The following is a 20909-nucleotide window of genomic DNA, read 5'->3' as shown; positions in this document are numbered from 1 at the left end:
TGACTAAGTTTTAGACAGAAAAAAAGTAAACAAACCAGATTATTGGCACATAAACATAGTGATCTCTGGAAGGCCATCTGGGTCAAAAACATGTTGTGCTGCTTTAGAGCGAGTCAGAATCTCATGGGACAGAAAAAAAGGCAAGCACATCATTCTGAAATACATCGATTAAACAGTGCCCAACTTGTTGGTAAAGTGTAGTGAGATATATACATACACACGCACACTATATATATATATATATATATATATATATATATATATATATAATATATATATATATAGATATATAAATATATAATATATATATATATATATATATATATATATATATATATATATATATATATAGATATATATAGATAGATAGATAGATAGATATATATATATATATATATATATATATATATATATATATATATATATATATATATATAGATATATAAATTAGATAGCTATCTAAAAACTACGCTGAAAAAAAAACGAGACACCTTACATTGTTTGCTCTTGGTTTCAGCAGCAGCAGGGGTTGGAAAAGTAAAAAGTAGTTCATTTTTTTGTTTGCTTTTTCAGCTACAAAAAGGCACAAGTAAACCTCAGGGGCGGAGTGCACCAAGAAGGCGCGCACTGTCGCAACTGCTTATGCCGTCGTTACTACTTCCAACTTAAAAGCAACTTCCATACCATGTGCACCAAAGCAAAATCATCCCTGTCGTAGTAGCGACCATGTTGCGACCGAGGCACAGCAGAGAAGGGAAACTGAGATAGTTTCAAGTGTTGGTCATCACATTCTATAAGCAAAATGTTAAGGAAAAAAAATAACTTTACAGATCATGAAATAGCACAATGCTGTCTCTATATAAAAAGAGAACAAGGAAATTCTTAATTCTAAGCTTAACACAACAGTAATATTTAGTAAGAAGAAGGTAGCATTCCTTTTGTTCATATATTGAAGGTCATTCTGCATTTCATCTACAAAGGCCCTTACACACCAGACGCGACGCAAAGAGCGACATGAGAAAATCAATAAAACCTCTGCTTTTCAATAACACCCTTTACACCAAAGGCAGCACTACATCGCGATGGATGAAAAAAATAAATAAAACTTGGTCCTATTTTTGCGAATTCCTCGCACGACTTCTACACAACTGAGCAATCAGAGAACAGCTTCATGTCATGTGGTTTCAAATCCAGCTCTGTTTCACTTTCCCTCAAAATGGAGGAGAAGACCATACTTGCAGTATGTAATTTTCCTGACCTTTTTGGCAAGAGTCAAAGCAATTGTTTTTGTGCAAGTGCAGGCCAACAGCCTGCAACAGGTCTTCAAATTGGGTTGTTGACATACAAAAGTACTGTCTGAATCTGGCACCATCTAATTTTATTTCTTGGAATTGATCTATGAAATTCACCTATAGCTGAACTTTTTCTTATGTCGGGCACCCAAATCCAGCACTATTGAGTTTGTTTGTTAGTAATCATACTTTCTGAAAGATTTAGCAAATTTCCAGCTGTGGTGTCTGTAATCGCTTCTGGTGTGCATGGGGTTTTCGCAGCGAATTTGTTGGGTCGCCCCAGTAAAAATCGCCTCGCATCTGGTGGTTCTGTCTTGGTAATCGATAGCGTGGATACAGCTCAACATCAAACATATCCAATGGATTAAGTCTGTCCAGTATGATTCATTCGCGACACATTGCACGGTGGTACTGTAAATCAAACCAATGTACTATTCCACACATATTTGGCTTTTGCTAAACTAAATGTTATTTTACAATACTCAAAGCTAATTTGCTTTTATATTTAATTTTCTGCCTCTATCCCTTATGTTATTTGTCTGTTTACGCCAGCTTTACACCTACCCTCGCTATAAAAAAGATATTGCTGCTCTAGAAAGAGTGCAAAGAAGAGCGACCAGAATTATTCCGGGCTTAAAAGGCATGTCATATGCAGACAGGCTAAAAGAATTGAATCTGTTCAGTCTTGAACAAAGAAGACTACGTGGCGACCTAATTCAAGCATTCAAAATTCTAAAAGGTATTGACAGTGTCGACCCAAGGGACTTTTTCAGCCTGAAAAAAGAAACAAGGACCAGGGGTCACAAATGGAGTTTAGAAAAAGGGGCATTCAGAACAGAAAATAGGAGACACTTTTTTACACAGAGAATTGTGAGGGTCTGGAATCAACTCCCCAGTAATGTTGTTGAAGCTGACACCCTGGGATCCTTCAAGAAGCTGCTTGATGAGATTTTGGGATCAATAAGCTACTAACAACCAAACGAGCAAGATGGGCCAAATGGCCTCCTCTCGTTTGTAAACTTTCTTATGTTCTTATGTTCTTACCCCCTAGCAGGCATACACTTACGACCTGAATAAGTCTTATGTCTGCTTGGTGCACTCCACAAAAAAAAATAAAAAATAAAAAAATACGCCCATCACTTGTGCCATCGCAACACTTACGCCTGCTTGGTGCACTCTGCCCGATGATACTACTTTATGAAAACGTGTCTATGGTCACCGTTTACTGTGAAGAAACGGCAATGGCAAGAAATAGGGGGAAAAAAAACACCCAAAAAACCCTCTACTTTTTATCTCAGGAATAAACAAAACCTTTAACTTTAAATGCTATTTGGCATCCATTGTTTTGTAGTTAATTCACTGGAGTAAAGTAAGGCCTACGCAACTTATTCTTAACTCCTGGTATATTTTTCTACTTTAAATGTGTTCCATTACATATTGTAAAGTCTTGCTGTAAAATAAATAAACACATGCAAGGGCACGCCCCACTGCGTTCCTAGCAATGTAACAGCTTGTATTACTTATTGAAAACGAACGAATATCCTGCTGAATATTTCAATTATACGCGAATATCCAAAAATGAAAATCCAGTGTTCATCCCAGCACTAATTATTTACATACATGCATGCATACATACATACATACAAAAAGCAGTAACTTACTTTAACTTAGTGGTGCTTTGCTTCACAATATCCATGGAGAAAAACAAGGTTTGTTATATTGGTTTACTATTCCATCATCAGTCACCTCAAAACTGAAATATTTCTGTATTTCACTGCAGACTTTCTAGCCAATCCGGAAGTAATTGAATCTTCAACTGCTGTGTATAAATGCCGACTCACGACACCTCTTAAAAGTAGTAAGTACGGTGTCATGCCGAATTTTGCATTATTTTGATATTTTAATGCTACATCTCATTTATAATACCGAAAGGTGCACATTTTTAAAAATACATTAATAGCGCAAGTAATGAGCCACTGACGCATGCACATATCTTGAAATAATGCAAAACGGATGGCCAATGGTGTTTAATGCATCATGCAAATAGCGTTTGGTACCTAAACGCCAAATGGAATATAATGGTTAAATAATACTTTAGTGTGTGGTGTCTGCCTACGAGACTGACCATGACTGGTATGGATAGGGTTTATTGTATATCAATATAAAATAGATTTGATAATACTGAGTTTGTATTTTTAGCAGTATTAGCAATAAAAAAAAAGTATGTCACTGCGAGCGTACATGAATTGTTCTTTGAATCCCTTTTCTTTTCGTGCTCGGCATGGGGTCGTCTTGCGAATTACCCCATCGCGATGCAGAACATTCACTTTACCCAAAACAGTCTGAAGAAAATGCAATACCAGAAGATCCAACCATCCCTTCATGTCAAAGTGAGACTACTTTGAATTACAGATTTGAATTGTCATCCCTTCATGTAAAAGTGAGACTAGTTTGAATTATTCTCAGGGTAGCCCCAAATGTACCTCTTGACGAAACTTGATTATGGCCTAGACTTAAACGTAGGGAAACACACTTTCATTTCTGATCAAAAAAGAACCTTCATCGGGGTTTTAACACCAGTTTGATCATGAAACCCTTATTACCAACAATTTTTGTTTGTGGTATTACCTATGAGACCGTTCACAGTTGAGTTGTAGGGGGCCTAAGGCCGGGTTCACTATGTAGTGAAAAGGAGCTAACTGGCGGTGAATGCTTTTTTTTTTTTTTTTATTGAATGCAAACATTAGCAATAAAACTGCAATCCCGGATGTCAAACTTTTCGTGCTCGGCATGGGGTCGTCTTGCGAATTACCCCATCGCGATGCAGAACATTCACTTTACCCAAAACAGTCTGAAGAACCCTCAATACCAGAAGCTCAGTCTCTGGACCGTCTCAAAATTTCCGTTCACAGTTGAGGTTTTAGGGGGCCTAAGTGTGTTCACATATGTAGTTGAAAAGGAAGCCTAAATTGCGGTGAAGTGCTCATCGGGAATGTAAACAGTGACGTAAACACTGCATTCCCAGAAGTCAACATAAGAGATTGAGCTGGGAAATTTGCAGATGCAAATATGGCAATCTTATTTTTTGCAGCACTGTACCTACTGCATACAAAAAAGGCGTGTGTTGACAGTGCAGACGGTTACTGTGGAAAGAAGCGATCGTGTTGGATCATGCGTAAATACAGCAAACAAGGACGTGTACATTACATTAGTCACAATACTGATTATTATATTAATGGTGACTGAATATGCAACGTCGTATGCATTATCAATATTGACATTTACAATCTTAGCTACAATCTGAAATATGTATGTGTGTGTGCGCGCGATTATCTAGCGTTTAAAATTTTTAGTTTTAACAAAGCTACTTTACGTTATGAAGGTAATACTGTACCATGCATAGTAATCTGCAGTTGTCACAGCCACATCGTTCAATTAAGTGTCGAACGATTCTTTGTTAATTCCCGACTCGGTATGTAACGTTAGGTTAGATTATTATGTTTAGGTTCCACGCACACGAAAATAAAGACCGGACGACGAGTTCTAAAGGCTCTCAAGAGAGTTTTCGGACAATTGTTTGATTTTGCAGTCGCAAAAAGATAGTGTTCTTCGAATTACAAGACGTAGGTATACGAGTTTTCTTGTAATTAGTGCCTGTTCAAACGTCTAGAAAAACCTTTACCAATGGTCGCATGTGTAAACCAGTAACAGTGGACTGTATCGATTTGTATCGTGATTCACTACCAGCCAGTTTTAATGCATGCTGGCAAGTCTTACATAAGTACATTTTTCAAAGCCTTCACCACCATGGCGAACTTGGTTAAAAATAGTTCAGCCAAAGGGAAAAAGTTTAGTTTGTGGAGAGTGGCTAGCCCTAATTGTGTAAAACTATCTGGAAACGAAAAATGCAGACCTATGCTTTTAAAATTATCAAAACTATCCTATTTATTTATTTCAAAAAGTATAAAAAAGTGGGCCAATTAATGTTTAATTGTTAATTTAACATTACAATTAAATAAACATAAATAAATACATACATACAATTATACATAAATACATACATGATGGTTTGACAATTTTATTTAAAAACCTAGGTCTGTCTATAATACTAGTTCCACACTTCTTGAGTAAGAGGCTGAAATGCAGACAAGCGTACAGCGATATTAGACTGCTGGTGGCTTATGTCACCTACATTAAAACACATTGGATAATTAACGCAAGACTTCACTTAAAAATAAGTACTCTAAAAATAAGCAAAATGATGAAATACTCCTGGTTAAAGACTAATAAAAAAACATGCCTGCAGCTGATGCTTCATAAGCTTAAGAATTATTATTCATTACAGTTAATGCCACCTACATCGACAGATTGGATCAATTTACTGAACCAATAATGTCAGAACTGCAAGCTCATTTTTCATTTTGCAGAAGTAGGTCAAACAAACTTATTAAAATGTGGAGAGAACAATAGATGTTTTGCCTTTCCCCAATCCCTTCCATTTAAATCACATGTGAAATGCTGTACGTGTTACAGCAGCGTAGCATAACATAGCATGCTTACAAGGTTACTGAGTTCAACCTGTGGAACTGTAGAACTAGAGTTCAAATCCTTTCCAGAGATCATGGTTAAACTCATAATGGAAAGTGCCACATTCTAGTTTGCAGGATACATATTGCAAAATGGTAAAGCCATTCAACCAGAAGTCAAATTTAAGGGCCAATGTAAGGATACGTACAGAGTGATTTGCGGCTGCAGAACACCCCTTATTGCTGCCAAAAAACAGTGTTTAGCTGGTGTATAGTGGGACTTTAGCGGTCATTAAAAATGTGGCGTTTGTAAAGAATGTTTTTCACCTGTTCTGCATCTGCTATAAAATTAGCACTTTTCCATCATTAATCATTTAAATGATATTGATATGTATTCAAAAAAAGAGCATGGAATTGGGCAGGGATTCTGAATACTAAGCGGGTGCAAACATTCTAATGAGATGTAAGGATTTTGCCTTGCACTTGGGCAACTGCTGACCCTCCAAAAATTGTACACTTCCACCGACAAGGTGCAAACCATTGTAAAGGCGAATAATTAACAACCGTCATTGGCCTCTGGGTGGCTGCTGTGGTACACTTCCTGATGTGGCAACGTTTGGCTCCTGTTGAGGACAGGCAGGAAAAACTTCAAGAGGTGAAGGGCAACCCTGCACAATCAAACCCAGGGTCACTTTGCTTGGGATGGACTGTCCAATTTCAGTCACAATGGCCAGTGTGTTATGCTTTGCGATGCGATTTTACAGGATCGGCTGCTCAATTTCAGTTGACTTGCAGGGTTTAAACAAGTTAAATATTTTGCAATGCGATTCCCTTGCATCGGCTAGTGTTATATACCCTCGCAACTCTCAAAGTCAACAACCAATTATTTCACCATGTTAGGTCATATGACTGGAGACATGCATGTATTCTCTCTTCAATTTATTTATAGATCTATAGCTATAGTTAGCTAGAGAAAATACATGCATGTTTCCAGTCATATGCGATTTTCACCATCATGTCGCCTTCTAGCCAAAATTGTAGATATTAGAACTGCAATAACCTCATGTTTTTGCCTATTGATGATTCGCTCCATTGCCACTGTGCTTTATGCATTCAGGGCAGGTCAAACATCAGGAAAACCTCTCAAATTGTGCATCCCTTGATTCCAATAGGCAGTATGTGATGCCCGCTCGCAAAGATTTTTTTTGTGACACAACCTCCTCCATTGAGACGAGACGATTGCATCGGGCAGTGTGTGCCGGGCTTAAAGTGTGACCCCTCAATGCAACCCTCATAATCATTATTGCAGTTCACTATTTGTGCAAATTGAGTAATTTGCATAGCTCTTAAGCTTACATAAGCCGCAGTGCAAAATAATTCCCTGCCCCCCCCCCAAAAATCGAAACAGTTGGTGGAGTGCCCTTCAGGCATTAGCTTTCCTAAATATATGTATTAGATATCCTGATGGTGTTTGAACGGCAGATTTTGCAAAAACAACAATTTTATAAGCACTTCTACCTAGAACCGCAGTACTTTTTTTTTTTTTTTTTTTGTATAGCCCACAGTAGCATTATTTTAGTATACAAACCCCACCCCCAGTTCTTTCTTAACCCACATAGAAGTATGTATTTCAATAGAATGTGGGAGGTGGTGTGGTTTGGCTGTACAACTATGTCCGTTTTACATGACAGCTCTGGATGTAAACAAACCTGGGATTCATTTTTTTTTATATATAGACACAGAATCGTTTGCCAAATCTTGATATGTTTTCGTTTTGATTTGAGAGAAATTAGAAGCAGTTGCTCTTGCAATGAGGGCAACACAGATTTGCCCACAACAATTGATGTGCTGCTGTTTCTCACAGAAGCACTATACTGCAGGGTCACGCAATTAAAAAGGTAACGTTATTATTACATACCTGTCATCTTTTGAAAGATGACAGGTATTGTGTTTTGGGCTTAAATTTCTTGCGTTATACTTGAGCAAATAGGGTACATATGTGTCAGACATTTTGTTGAACAAACTTTAAAAATGACAAGTTGTGTAAAGGAAATCTGTTTCGGACTTAGAACTCGATCAGCTTCTTCTTGCACGGAGTTAGTAGCCTATTGTATACTGCATGTGGAGTGGTAGGCTCTGGTCTAAGGATTTGCTCCAGGAAAGTTATTCACTATCAAAATTACCTATAGTACTTTGAAACAAATCCTTTCATGTGTGGTCACACCTGAAGGGGAACGCTGTTCCTGTGCTATCTTTTCTGCTTGATAGAATTATTAAAAAAATAAATAAATCAGCAAACTTTCCAGCAACCATAAGGAGTTACAAAACAGACCCACCCTAAAGCAATTAAAACAATAGAGATACATTAATTACTTACTGTTTTAACAGAGACAGAAGCTTTTTTATTCCAGAAAGTTTAAGCTAGACTTTGCAAGAAAAAACACAATTAAAAATACCATGGACTTCTATAAAATACATAAGTGCAGATACGCTTGGAAGCGTATCTGCACTTATGGACACTGGACAATTACTTACATGCAACCTTTTTTCTTAATCAGGAAGTCAAAATGTATATTAAAAGGTGTAAATTAAAATAAGATGAAAAATATGGTTGGTACTAGTGGGTTTGATTACAGAAGGTTGTACATTAACATCATACCGTCAGGTTATCTACTCGATAACTGTGTAGCTAAAGTTAAACGACGGAAACTGTATTCTAGTTCAATTGAGACCTAATAGTTGCCAGCAGCCAACTAAAACGCATTATATTCTTAAATATGAAACTGTTACTCACCTGGAATGTATTCATGGTCCGCATTGAAGGCGGCAGAGACCCAGTGCTTGCAGAGAGTAAAAGCAACAACTCATGGCACGTTGTTACTGGAAGAGGTAAAGAATGCACCCCAATATCCTTCTCCCAGGCGTCAACAATACTGCAAATAAGAATAAAGAATAAATATTGAATGCGAACATACTGGGAACTATACACTGCTCCAAACAAGATGTCAGTAACATATCTCCTCGCCATCACAGCTGTAAATTCAAAAATCGAGCTAGCAGTATAACAAAAAGTGTTTTTTTTTTAAAAATTTTAAGAAAATAAGAAATAGTTTAATGAAAACTTATTTGAGACCTAGATGTTTGTATCATGGTTAAGTATATTAAAATAACTGATTTACAGCATGTTCAAGACACACATAAAAATGTACATGTGGCATTCAGATAGGGCGTACACACAGATAGATACCCCGATATACCCCCAGAATCTAGTAATTTCAGTATCTTCTGCTAAATAATGTGAATACCAAATTAAATCAAAATTGGAAAACCGGTTTCCCAGATGTGTGGAAACAGTGTGGTATAGTTACGGCTCCACTATATCACTGTCATGGAGGGTTTCAACCTCGTGATCTGACATTAAAAATGTGTACACTGCCTCCCCTCAACACTCATTTCCAGTGTATTCTGTAATAATGTCTGGGGACCCCAGACATAGGGGTCTGTTCAATTGATCAAAAAACACAAGGGGATCAATATACTGCTGCCATTTACATCATTAAAACAGAACCTTTTGTGTAGACAGAAATAAAGTAAACACACTAACATTCACTGCTGGATCTTGTATTTATTATTGAAACAGTGGCTGTAAATCAGACACTTTAGATTAATTGAATACAGCCCATAGACCGTAATGTTGGATATTTGCATATTACCTGACACATTTTCACCTAAAAAGAAAAAAAAATAGTTCAAGAGTTCATTATTAAATGCATGAGAATACTATTTAGTGTTCTGTTATATTGGTTTATGAACTTGTTTGCATTGTAATGGGACTTGTGTGCTGTTCTGTCATTTCTGTAAATTTAACAATTTTAAAGATAGCACAAGGGCAAAAATAAAAAAAATAAATAAAAAGCTGAATGAAAAACTACCAAGGACAGTCATTTCTTGCTAGTTTTTTTTATTTTTTTATTTGTATTCCTTTCTGCTACTTGCATTTCCTCCAAGCGGTCACAGCAAAGCCGTATACTTTGTATACATCAAAGTGAAGAGAATATGTGCTTAAAAACCATTAAACCACAAAAAAAGAACACACGTTTCATAGGTCTTTTGATGTCGTGCTTGTTTTGGCATTATGCTGGATTCCTCAAAAGTAATCAGTTTCCAGAACAATAATTACCGCCCAGCTGAACAGCAGCAGCAGAGGGAAAAGATAATTGCATTCATGGATGCAGCCAATGCATTTTCTACCTCGCTGGATCTGCAGAGGAAACGCAATAGCGTACAATGGTCACACAAATGTTTCTCATTAATAACTGATGTATAGAACCTGACCAGTTTCCTGAACGTAATGAACTGCAATTACAAGTCTGATAAGCAGTAATCAATCCACTTTTCTTCAATGCCAATAGAAGGCATTTTTTTGAGAGTTTAGTCTTGCTTCAACGCTTACACCAAAACAGAATACTTTATTGTTATATATATATAATTTAAAATGAGGAGGGAAAGCATATCAGTGTTGCACAGGCTTCAATGCACTTTCAATGCAAATTGTGCAATGCTAATATGCTTATGACCCTCACTACCCCAGATCAGCATTCAGGTGGCTTTTCAATAGTCCCTTGAATAGTTAGTAAGGATGGCAAATAAAGATGTACGCAAAACAACATATAACCAAACTGAACACATAACAGGTAAGAAAATGTTCAGAAATTAAAATTAGGAAATGTATATTATATACTGAGCCTCAAAAGAAACATTCCTTATATTTGAGCATCAAATCAAACTTACTTGTATTTGGATAAAATTCACAAGACGTGATCGAAAAATGACCAACTGTTTTAGAGCAGGTGCAGCGACTTTTTTATTGTGCAGACTAACAACTGACATCATGATAATGCCGCGAAATGATCTGTCGATCTTGGGCTGGTGTTGAGACTCTTGTTGACAGAATGTGTCTGGTTATACAGTACCGCCAGGTTTGAAATTGCTGGCTGGGAGCACCCAAGACAGCAGGCCACAGTACGCTGCTCTAATCCAGCCTCTAACATGCTGATTGCACGAAAGCGCTGCTCTTGAAAGACGTGGCATGTTTTCTTTTTTTTTTCCTGCGATTTTCTTTAATTGCTTTTATTCAAGCTTGCAATTCAACAGTTGAAATCACTCCATGTCCAGTGTCCAAATCAACTGTCTCAATAATTAGGTGCATATGCTTCAGTCACAGTCACTCAAGCATGTCATGGTCAAGAATGAATGATCAAGTGATTAAAAAGAAACCAAAAACATTTTGTCAATGTCCATCATTTAAATATCTTATTTTTTTTCAAAAATAAATGTCTTATAATAGTAATAAGTTTCTTTTGATGATTGGTATAATACGTGCCAGTCCTAAATGGTGACCATACAGTAACGTTTCTTTTAAAATACTTACGACACCACCTACAGACAGAACATGTTAAAATGCCTGCTACTGTATTTCCACTCTTGATATCACTTCTGATTTCGAAGCCCAGAGGGAAGGCAAACGGCTGGGATGGGTGACAATCAGCAGTATTCCTTTTCTCTGAAAACTGCTTTAGGTCAGCAAAAAATAAAATAAAATAAATAATAATAATCCAAAGGAGAGTCTTATGTTGCCAGTGGCTTTCTTATATATCACATAAGACTCTGACATTTCTATCTGCATTGTGGTACAGTAGCAGTGAGGTCTAAGCAATATTGTCCAAGGGAATTAAAAACTGGTTTGGCAAAGCTGTGGGTAATTTATGCAAAAGCAACATGCAATCCCTGTTGTGGAGGGTCTTATTACTATGGCACACAACCCTAATTCTAAATGTCATTTTTAACATTACACTAATTAAAGAACAAACAAAATAAATTACAACTAAAACCAGCAGGATCTGTTAAAATGTACTTACAAAGCTTCACACATACACTGCCGACTAGAGCGCTAAGGTGTTTGTGTCACAAAAATACAGAATTACTTTCTCCCAGTTCTTTCTGTGAAATGTTGGATAAGACATAAACCAAGCAGTCACTGGGTTTTATTCTGTGCAGAGCACATACCTCTAGTGTCTTAAGGATTGGTAACTTCCTGTATCAAAGGGACTGGGGTAGAGGGAATTCTCTGTGTATGTCCTATATACACAGAGCATCAAAAGAAACTTATCACCATTATAACACATTTATTTAAAAAAAAAAAAAAAGGTATATAAATGATAGACACTGACAAAATGTTTTTGTTTTCTTTTTAATCACTCTATCATTCATCCTTGACCATGACACGCTTGAGTGACTGTGACTGAAGCATGTGCACTTAATCACCTAATTAGTGAGACAGCTGATTGGACACTGTATATGGAGTGATTTCAACTGCTGAATTGCAAGCTTGGAAAAAAAAAAAAAAAAAAAAAAGCAATAAAGAAAATCATAGAAAAAACCTATATGCCACATCTGTCAAGAGAGCAGCGCCTTTGTGCAATCGGCATGTTGGAGGCTGGACTAGGGTAGCGTACTTGGGTGCTCGCAGCCAACGATTTCAAGCCTGGCGAGACGGTATAACCAGACACACACTGTCAATGACAGGCCATGAACTGAGAGAAGTGTGGCTTGTAGGACTTGGAGACCACCGAACAGGCAGATTCTTATCCAAGCACTACAAGAGGAATGAGCCAGGATTCCACAAGACAGCATCCGAAACCTGGTGCAAAGCATGCATCGCAGATATGCTGCTTGTATTGCTTCCAACTGTGGCCACACACGCTACTAGCCTGTGACTTTCACAGTATCCGCCGTTCCCCCATAATTTTAGACAGTAAAATGTGAATTGTTAATCAGCACAAGAAAAAGTCACTGCACCTGCTCTAAAACAGAGTTTGTTATTTTTCAATTACATCTAGTGAAGATATAAGTGATGCTCAGTATGTATGTATGTGTATATCTGTGACTCGCATGGTCAAAGTGACTCTGTGGATGGCGTCAAATTTCTGGAATAATTTTTTAGCTACAAATCACTAAGTTATATATAACTTGTACCGCATAGAAAATATTTATATTTTAATAATGCTGAAAAGGGGGGGGTTGACTCAAGAGGGCATTAGATTTTGGCTGGTATTTCTCTGTACTGACTTTGTATTTAATTGCAGTTCAGCGGACAAGGATTTAAGCTCCCTATTACAGAAATATGTTTCAGGTTGCTTTGGCTTGGTAAACATTAAGCAAACAAGCTAGATAAATAATGTCACAAAGAGTAGGGAGAGGAAATAAAACACAATTTCCTTCTATATTTACAATGGCTAGGAACTGACATTTTGTTTTGCTTTGCTTTAGATGGTGCATGTCTGAAGCAAACATAATTCCCCAGGAGTCAATCGCCGGGTTTCAAAAAGATTAGGGCTGAGGGATAGAGAAACCCCTCTGAACATCATTACCAGTCTACCAACACAGAGCACATCTGCTCTTTATCAGATGTTTCAGCATGTAAAGTAATTATGCTGCTGTTAATCAGTATTTAACGAATTTGCTAGTATTATACAAAACAGCAAATATGTGCTTGGTTTAATACTTCCACCTGACTTCAGGCCAAAAGCCCCAATCCTCTACCTGCCCTTGTTCAAAGTCAGTGACAAACCGGTCCGAATGTAAATAAAAGGACCAGTCACATCTGTAAACAGTCCTTGTCTAGTCAAGACTAAAAACAAGACGACAATGCATTAAACAGTAGGTTGGGCTTACACAAATGTGAACAAGTGGCCGATGAACCCTTGTTTTGTTTAATAATTCACTTTATTGTCAAATTATCTTGATATCCAGGACAGTTTTTATTGATGCCCAAGAGACCTGAAATTATTGAGAACAAAAATAATAAATCTACTTGTGCCACTGCATCATGCTAAAACGCAGTATGTGAGGGAGGTCGGGAGCAGACTGTTACTTCATCTCAGTTTAAATACTTCAAATGTAGGCATTTTATTTTTTTTATTATTTTTGTTGGGTTGAGGTTGAGAAAAAAAAAAAAAAAAAAAAAAAAAAACACAACACACAACATCTAAACTCTGTGATGCTCAGAGCCTTCCAACATCGGTTTGTAGCTACTCCAGTACATCTGTAAATGTCACTTACTCTTTGTGGTTGCTCTTTACGCAAGGAAGGTACAGAACTTTAACGACATTGCTGGCACAGTACGATTTATGTTTGTTGTAGGAAATGTCTTCAGACGGGGTGAAGGCACTACAACTGACAGATGTCTTTGAAGACGCTAGGAGAGTGTCAGCATTTAAAAGCCACAGCTGTGAAAACAAAGACAATGAAAAAAACTTTTATATGTATATCAACCAATATAGTCATTATTCCTTCTACACTCAATGTTATTACATTTTTTATATTATTAAATGAATCACTGATGTTTGGTTTTACATGCTTACTGTACATGCATACAAATATATATTAAATTAATAACTTATGTTCAAAGCATTATTTATTATCATTATGACTGCACCAAAAGAAACTGGTATGAACTGGTTAAAATAGCTCTTGATAAAGACTTCTTTGGAACCTTTTTAAATAAAGTAACTGGTTTCTTTGAAGTACTTCTAAACCATGAAAAACTAGATCACCTGACCTACATCCACCTACATAAGTGTGGCACAGACAGATCGGTTCCTCCTTATATCTTAAGACAAAAAAAAAAAAAAAAGGAAAAGTTGAAACCCTAAAATGGAAAACTTCCACACTACATTCCCCAATGGAGTACACTATAGAAGTGTAACCCAGATAAGCAGTCATTATTAATGGTCCTTTTAAAGTAGACCAAGTATACAAAGGCTTGCTTTATTCCATTCAGTTCAATATATCATGACAGAAAGTGATCTCCCCCTCACTTCGTTAAATAAGAAATAACTGAAAAAAAGCATACCAAAATGTAAGCTTTTCCATCATGACCTTGAACCGAGAAGCGAAATGTGCTCTGGGAGGAGGAGACTTCCACTATTCGGCAGGCTATTACATTTTCCACAAACAGAGACCTGTTAATTGATAAGAACAGTTATTGCAATACAAAACAATCCACTGGAGGTTTGAAAAACAGCAAAGTTCCAGCTTGTGCAGACTCACAATGTTATTTAAAATGTTCGCGTTTTTTGGCTTGTAACATTTTTTGTGTAAAAAACGACGAAGTTACACTGTGTTGTGTTTTCATGATTCAAATATGAAGCCATTACCATGGCCAAACCCAATCAGGTCATGCTTAGATACATGGCAGCACAGCCAATCCACACTCAGCTATTTAAAAAATGAACATTTTTGGACGATGGAGTTTCAGCAATGTTGGACTCAAGGCCAGGACTGAGGCAATGCACCCAAGATCGGGTCCAGGATACCGAAGACCAAGCTAAGATCAAGGCTGGAATTCCTCCAGGTGATTATGATACAATCAGTAACTTGTGCTAAAGATATCCTCGGTAGGTTTCATCACAACATTCACCACTCTATATAGTGTACAAATGTAAGTAAGCTTGACATACAGATAGTTAGAGTTTAGCCTCAGATTATGATATCTTGTGCTCAATAATTGAAGAGTTTCAGAAACAGGCAAGTGATTCTCCAGTTATATGCAAAAATCAAACGTGACACATGTACTGTACATACATCAAAGTGTTATGGAAGGATAAATGAGCTGTGTCCCTTATAAAACTGTCATGCCAAAACAAGCAAAAAGGATAAAATTACCTATTTTGCAAACTGGTGTTTTCAGAGTCCTCAGTGGGAGATTTCACAGTCACCTCAGTTATATACAGCTTTAGAGTATCTAGAACAAAAAGATATATACAAGAAAATGCCACTGCAGCAAATTAGTCACTACAGAATATATGCATCGCTGCCTGTTTGTGGAATGTTAATGGTGTGTCCTAGTTACTGTCACAAAGTGGTGAAAATAAGTTTTATGCCTTAAAAAAATGCCAGAATTTGACAGAATGCAACTTTAACAATACCAACCTTATTTAACTGCACAATACAAGCCCTACTGACATATAAAATATAAAAAAGATGGATACAGTTCAGGAGTTATTAATCTTTGTTACCAATTGTGTTTTGTTTATTTAGAAGTATGTCAATGGGATTTGATTATAAATCAAATAAGGAACTGTTAATATTCTTATGTGTGAAAACTAATACATAAAGGCACCACTCTAAAGTTTAAACACACCTGTGCATGTTTAATCGCAGTTTCAAAGTATAATATTTGTTTTTGTGATTCATACCTAGAATACTGCATGGGCTGCAGTAAATTAGATGCAACTAAATTACATTACAGGGATTCTGATATACAGTGGGTTGCGAAAGTATTGACCCCCCTTGGAATTTTTCCTATTTTGTTGCCTTACAACCTGGAATTAAAATGGATTTTTTATTTGGATTTCATGTAATGGACATACACAAAATAGTCCAAACTGGTGAAGTGAAATGAAAAAAAAAACTTTTTCAAAAAATTCTAAAAAATAAATAACGGAAAAGTGGTGCGTGCATATGTATTCACCCCCTTTGCTATTAAGCCTCTAAATAAGATCTGGTGCAACCAATTACCTTCAGAAGTCACATAATTAGTTAAATAAAGTCCACCTGTGTGCAATGTAAGTGTCACATGATCTGTCACATGATCTCAGTATATATACACATGTTCTGAAAGGCCCCAGAGTCTGCAACACCACTAAGCAAGGGGCACCACCAAGCAAGCGGCACCATGAAGACCAAGGAACTCTCCAAACAGGTCAGGGACAAAGTTGTGGAGAAGTCCAGATCAGGGTTGGGTTATAAAAAAATATCCAATACTTTGAACATCCCACGGAGCACCATTAAAGCCATTATTAAAAAATGGAAAGAATATGGCACCACAACAAACCTGGCAAGAGAGGGCCGCCCACCAAAACTCACGGACCAGGCAAGGAGGGCATTAATCAGAGAGGCAACAAAGAGACCAAAGATAACCCTGAAGGAGCTGCAAAGCTCCACAGAGGAGACTGGAGTATCTGTCCATAGGACCACTTTAAGCCGTACACTCCACAGAGCTGGGCTTTACGGAAGAGTGGCCAGAAAAAAGCCATTGCTTAAAGAAAAAAATAAGCAAACACGTTTGGTGTTCGCCAAAAGGCATGTGGGAGACTCCCCAAACATATGGAAGAAGGTACTCTGGTCAGATGAGACTAAAATTGAGCTTTTTGGACATCAAGGAAAACGCTATGTCTGGCGCAAACCCAACACCTCTCATCACCCCGAGAACACCATCCCCACAGTGAAGCATGGTGGTGGCAGCATCATGGTGTGGGGATGTTTTTGATCGGCAGGGACTGGGAAACTGGTCAGAATTGAATGAATGATGGATGGCGCTGAATACAGGGAAATTCTTGAGGGAAACCTGTTTCAGTCTTCCAGAGATTTGTGACTGGGACGGAGGTTCACCTTCCAGCAGGACAATGACCCTAAGAATACTGCTAAAGCAACACTCGAGTGGTTTAAGGGGAAACATTTAAATGTCTTGGAATGGCCTAGTCAAAGCCCAGACCTCAATCCAATTGCGAATCTGTGGTATGACTTAAAGATTGCTGTACACCAGCGGAACCCATCCAACTTGAAGGAGCTGGAGCAGTTTTGCCCTTAAGAATGGGCAAAAATCCCAGTGGCTAGATGTGCCAAGCTTATAGGTACATACCCCAAGAGACTTGCAGCTGTAATTGCTGCAAAAGGTGGCTCTACAAAGTATTGACTTTGGGGGGGTGAATACTTATGCACGCTCAAGTTTTCTGTTTTTTTATCTTATTTCTTGTTTGTTTCAAAATAAAAAAAATATTTTGCATCTTCAAAGTGGTAGGCATGTTGTGTAAATCAAATGATACAAACCCCCAAAAAAACCATTTTAATTCCAGGTTGTAAGGCAACAAAATAGGAAAAATGCCAAGGGGGGTCAATACTTTTGCAAGCCACTGTACAGTACACTTATCTTCAGAATGATACGTAGAGAAGCTGCAGTATTAAACTTGGTATTAAAAATAAAAGGCAGCAGTACCTGACGAAATTACTTCTCCAAGCATTGCCCTGCAACACTTACAAATCACTATGACATTTCTGTTTGGTTTCTACAGGGGAAAAAGAAAAAGAGAAATATCAATAAAATGTTATTGCACTGCACTCAATAAATGACTGCTTGGTTTCTTGAAATAAAGGCTTAAAACTAAATATCCCATTTTAGAAACTGGTGTGGTTTAAGTCATCATTTCCTTTCCTATAAAAAAAGGAAATCAGAACAATATTCTGTATACTGTGCTCCCTCGCTATAATGCGGGTCTCGGGGGATATACAATGAGTGTTATAACCAAAGAGCGTCACAAAACGGGGGAGGGGGTGGGAGGCGCCACGGGACAACACACATCTGATTAAGATACAAAATAAAGTAACTCCCTCTCCGTAATGCACACAGCGAAGCAAAAATGTAACTTTCCGTGAGTTAACCACGCATAAAGCACCAGTTAATCAATGCTGTATTTTTTACAAAAAATAAATGAAAAGGTAACATTCCCACTTGAGAATCATTTTAAATTAGCAGTTTTTAAACTATAAATAGCCACTGCATAATGTCTGACAAGGTGCCGCATAAAAGACTAATCCTAAAGTTAAAATTTGGGGGTGGGGGGAAACACATGCAAATTGGTACATAACTGGTTAAAACATTGGAAGCAGAGTGTACTTGTAAGAGGGGAAACTTCTAGTAGGGGCCCAAGTACTTTGTGGAGTGTCAAATACTCAGTTTCACATCAACGACTTAGATGATTAGCAAGCGCGTCATATTTGCAGACTACACAAAGCTTAAGGGACTGTCCGACATGCTTCCAGCCACCCAGAAAATCTCAAGATTTAGACTGTATACAGAAATGTGTTACGTGCCAATCGCAAAAATGTAGGATCAAAATACTAGATGGGAGGTATAGAACAAGCTCACCAAATCGATCGACTCGGTGAAGTTTTTGTTCATCTTTTCTCGGCAGTCAGTAACATTCCTCTTTGCGTTGTCGAGCAGTCATGTCTTTTGTTGGCGATTTTAATACAAGCATCACTATACTTGAATTCAAGACGCAGGACATTGACAAAAAAAAAAGTCTGTTTAAAAAGTTTGAAGGAATACGGTACTGGGAGGGGGGTGGAGATAGGCAGCCCACATTTAGGACAAAACCAATGGAGAGATTGGCCAGCTCAACAGCAGGCATTGGTTGCCTTTATTTTGTCAACAGTTTAAAAAATGGCAAATAAAAAAGCGCTCTGTGTGAGACTTTAATAAAAAATATATATATATATATATATATATATATATATTATATATAATTTTTTATAAAAAAACAGCCGCACAGGTGCGGCGTGTCTTAGTCGTGTCGTCGAGAACCCGGATATAAAAATTTTGTCTAACGACCTTACACATCACTAAAAATTATATATATATATATATATTTATTTTTTTGTTGCGATTTTGTTATGTGGAATGTGTTCTGTGGAATGTACAGTAATAAACAAGAACCACAACGGTGAGTTTTTCCCCCTTCGTTTCACAACGACATTTCCATGTTTCAAGTTAAAAGTTCCGTTTTCATTTGCTTGTTAAGCTACAAAAAGGCACAAATAAACCTCATGTTATTACTTTATGAAAACGTGTCTATGGCAACTGTTTACTGTGAAGAAACAACAATGGCAAAGAAAGAAAGAAAAAGTAAAAATAAAATAAAATGCAGTGTCAACTTTATGTACTATTTTACTTTCGGAGGAAAAAACAAAACAATGTTGAACTGGAACTGCTATTTGGCATCCTTTGTTTTGTAGTTAATGCACTGGGGTAAAGTAAGGCCTAAGCAACGTATCCTTTACTCCTGGGATATTCTTCTATTTTAAAGCATTAGATATTGTAACGTCCTGGTGTAAAATAAAAGGCACAAATACAGGGGCCATGCCCCCTGCTATGCTGTCTCTGCCTGCGCTCTGAGCAATAAAATTGCTTTTATTACTTTTTGAAAGCGATCAAATATCCAGACAAATATTTAAATTATGAGCGAATATCCGAACATGAAAATCCTGCGTTCGTCCCATCAGCACTCATTGAAATAAATATATGTGGATAAAAGATAGCAGAAGATCAATCAAACTTTATGGCAGGTGTCCAGTTCCAGTTAGCTTGCAAAAAAAATAAGCAAGCACTATCTAGGGGCTCCTGAGTGGTGCATCCAGTAAAGGCGTTCCATGTGTTATGCAGGATCCATCCTATAGCCTGGAGATCGCAGGTTCAAATCCATGTCATTGCCAACTATGACCAGGGGTTCTTAGGGTGTTTTAATCAGGTTTTATCGATTAAAACCTAAAATCAGAAGCCCTAATTAGAATGTAGAACACATTAGTGGAGGCTTTGAGTAAATTGTTGATGCTCACAATACACCAGAGTAGAAAAATGCAACATGTCTATGACTTTTGCACAGCAGTGTGTGTATGTATATGTATGTATTTGTGTGTGTATATATCATTTTTTACTGTGACTGTAGTGAATTCAATATGATTACAGTCTTTAGTTGTAAATCACATTTGTTATAAATGAAACATCCAACACACGTGAACCTTCCATTGCAGAAATGCTTACCAAAGATCTCCAACAGAGGTGTTATATATGAGAAACTGTATAAGGCAGCATAATTGTATGAATCAGTTTCAGATGTTTCATATTAACCATTACCTGGATTAAATCTTTGCCACCATTTTCCATGCTGACATCTGTGTCAGCAGTCTTTGGTTCCAGTATCAATGCCTCATTAGGGCCACTACCCCAGTTCACTAGAACAAAGGTGTCCCCCAGTAAACAGTCGTCCTTCCTCGGGAGCAGCTTCCTGTTGGCAAAGGGATCTGGGTGGCAGCACCAATCATCAACCAGCGCGTTCCAGTTTCCATTTGGTAGAGGAAGCACTCTGCGGAACACCCTGAAAATATAACAAAATATAACCTGCTCATAACAAATGGAACAAATAATCTTCTCAGCTTCATCACTCTTTCAATCCTGTACAACAATAACTTT

General features: G+C 37.4%; 1 protein-coding gene across 1 annotated transcript in view; it reads right to left on the bottom strand.

Annotated features, from left to right (window-relative positions):
- ube3d (ubiquitin protein ligase E3D) overlaps positions 1-20909 on the bottom strand; it is a 28557-nt gene that overhangs the window by 1819 nt on the left and 5829 nt on the right. Inside the window, exons 4-9 of the mRNA XM_041253258.1 lie at positions 20574-20814; positions 17877-17946; positions 15545-15623; positions 14733-14841; positions 13940-14106; positions 8613-8751 (exon numbers count right to left, since the gene is read on the bottom strand). Coding sequence (XP_041109192.1) covers positions 8613-8751; positions 13940-14106; positions 14733-14841; positions 15545-15623; positions 17877-17946; positions 20574-20814 — 805 coding nt within the window. The remainder of the gene's footprint in view (positions 1-8612; positions 8752-13939; positions 14107-14732; positions 14842-15544; positions 15624-17876; positions 17947-20573; positions 20815-20909) is intronic.

This window comes from Polyodon spathula, chromosome 6, assembly GCF_017654505.1.
Source record: "Polyodon spathula isolate WHYD16114869_AA chromosome 6, ASM1765450v1, whole genome shotgun sequence".
Classification (NCBI taxonomy): domain Eukaryota; kingdom Metazoa; phylum Chordata; class Actinopteri; order Acipenseriformes; family Polyodontidae; genus Polyodon; species Polyodon spathula.
This window is presented reverse-complemented; position numbering and strand designations above follow the sequence as displayed.